Genomic DNA, 1,781 nt, shown 5'->3' with positions numbered 1-1,781 from the left:
GAAAAGAGGCAAAAACAGAAACTCCTTTTTTCTCTCTTGAAAACTTGCATTTACATATTAACTCCAACTGATATGTCTTTGTTGTGTCTTCTCTTTCCATCAGTACCAAATCCTTTACTATGAGAGATGAGTATTAGTCAGCAGCATTTTAATAAGAGGTCTTTTCCTCCTCTATTCTTCTTTTTTTATTTTTCCTGTACATAGTTCTTGGACTTGGGAACTTAGAATGGAGAGAGAGAGAGAGAGAGAGAGAGAGAGAGAGAGAGAGATTAGAACATGAATTTATGCAAGATTTAGAAGGGAAACCAAGCAAAGTCCTGTCTTCAGTTCTCTGTACAGTCACTTTCTCTACTAGAAGACTCAAATTCAGTTCTCTGCAATTCTGATGAATTAAGGACCAGAGAAACAGAGATGATAAGGCAAAATCATCCAACATAATTCAACAACATGGATAAAGGGACCAAACAAAGCCCTCTTTTCTTCAGTTCTGCATAGTCATTTTCTCCCCCAATAGAACTCAATTCATTTCCTTCATCATCTGCCTGCAGTTCTGAACAATGACCAGAAGTAGTTGCCTTCTCCTGCAAAACCAGAACCCAAACGACTTGGTTAATTAAGTAGGAAATTAATTAGTATGAACCATTTAACACCAAACCACAAGCAGGAGAAAGAAAATAAATGCAAAGAGGAAAAAAGTAGAAAAGAACATTAGGACTCGCCTGAAACCTTTCTAGAGAATAATCTTTCTTTCTTCGATTCGAACCCAACTGTTTCATATTACTAACCTACAAAAAAGGTAAATAATCTTGATTTCTGGAGTGAAAGAAATTAAAGAAAAAAACAGCATATTGGAAAGATGAGATAATAAGAGAAACATGGGTTCATTTTACCTTGGGTCTATTAACAGGAGAGCTAGCAGTATCCTCCAAATCATCATCATTCAGAGCTCCTCTGGTTCTCCTCTTTTTGAAACTCAATTTCTTATTTCTCTTCTCGGAGCCCACCTCCGAAGAGTACCCAACAACACCACCATTTTGATCCGAGGAGTACTTCTTCCATGCAGCACAGGAAGCGGCATCAGAAACCAAGGAAGAGCTCACAGAGACAGAAGAACAAGTAGTAGTTTCTCGGTTGTTGGACAAGAAGTAGTCCTCAAAATATACAGTCCAACCACTTTCCTCAGCACAATCATCACTTTTCGTTCCTCCTTTGGAAGGTAGAACTTTATTCATTGAAGTATTCAAGTAGTATTCTTCCATCAACCAAACAAGAAGAAAACGAAGAAAAAGAAACTGATGCAGTTTTGCCAGGTTTAGGGAGGAGGGGGTATATATAAAGGGGATGGGCATAAAGAATAAGAGAAAAGGTGAGAGAAAGAAACCTATGAATTTAGAATCTTTCTGTGGGCCAAAGGGAGTTGGGAAATTAAATTCAGCATACGATACAGAAGACCAAACTCAGAGAGAGAGAGAGAGAGAGAGATTGACTTTTACGACCCAGATGAGGTATTAATCATACACGGTTCTGTTTTCTTAAGGTGAACTTAAGTATTTCTTGATTGTATGGATTATATGTTATCTCAACTCTCAAGAGAATTTGTAATTTCTCGTCTATACTGATCAAGCAACCACATTTTACTCACATTTTGATGTCTACTTATAACAAATTAATAAGCTAGATTTCGTTTTGCCGTGGGTGGGTGATGTAATGTTTTAATTAAGACAACAATGCTACACTAAAACTGGCTAACTAGCAAACGAAGAGATTTAGACAATTCAAGA

At 37.1% G+C, this 1,781-nt stretch overlaps 1 protein-coding gene across 1 annotated transcript; it reads right to left on the bottom strand.

Moving 5' to 3' along the window:
- Positions 1–269: 269 nt before the first annotated feature.
- LOC148875451 (vascular-related unknown protein 4-like) lies at positions 270–1,540 on the bottom strand. Its single transcript, XM_088964558.1, has 3 exons — positions 891–1,540; positions 720–785; positions 270–581 (listed from the first exon to the last, which is right to left on the bottom strand). The coding sequence occupies exons 1-3, from the start codon at positions 1,347–1,349 to the stop codon at positions 426–428; spliced, it is 681 nt and encodes a 226-aa protein (XP_088820684.1). The 5' UTR covers positions 1,350–1,540; the 3' UTR covers positions 270–425.
- Between the last annotated feature and the right edge of the window lie 241 nt (positions 1,541–1,781).

This window comes from Nelumbo lutea, chromosome 1 (genome assembly GCF_056320005.1).
Source record: "Nelumbo lutea isolate HS-2025 chromosome 1, American lotus-T2T, whole genome shotgun sequence".
In the NCBI taxonomy this organism is placed as follows: Eukaryota; Viridiplantae; Streptophyta; class Magnoliopsida; order Proteales; family Nelumbonaceae; genus Nelumbo; species Nelumbo lutea.
The sequence above is the reverse complement of the archived record's forward strand: the minus strand, read 5'-3'. Positions and strand labels throughout refer to the sequence as shown.

What these genes read in the sequence shown, in the direction of transcription:
- LOC148875451 (XM_088964558.1), bottom strand. Translation starts at nt 1,349, where the DNA reads ATGCCCATCCCCTTTATATATACCCCCTCCTCCCTAAACCTGGCAAAA. An exon ending in CTCCTGTTAATAGACCCAAG is followed by an intron (nt 786 to 890) that starts GTAAAATGAACC and finishes CCTTTTTTGTAG; the next exon opens with GTTAGTAATATGAAACAGTT. An exon ending in ATTCTCTAGAAAGGTTTCAG is followed by an intron (nt 582 to 719) that starts GCGAGTCCTAAT and finishes CTGGTTTTGCAG; the next exon opens with GAGAAGGCAACTACTTCTGG.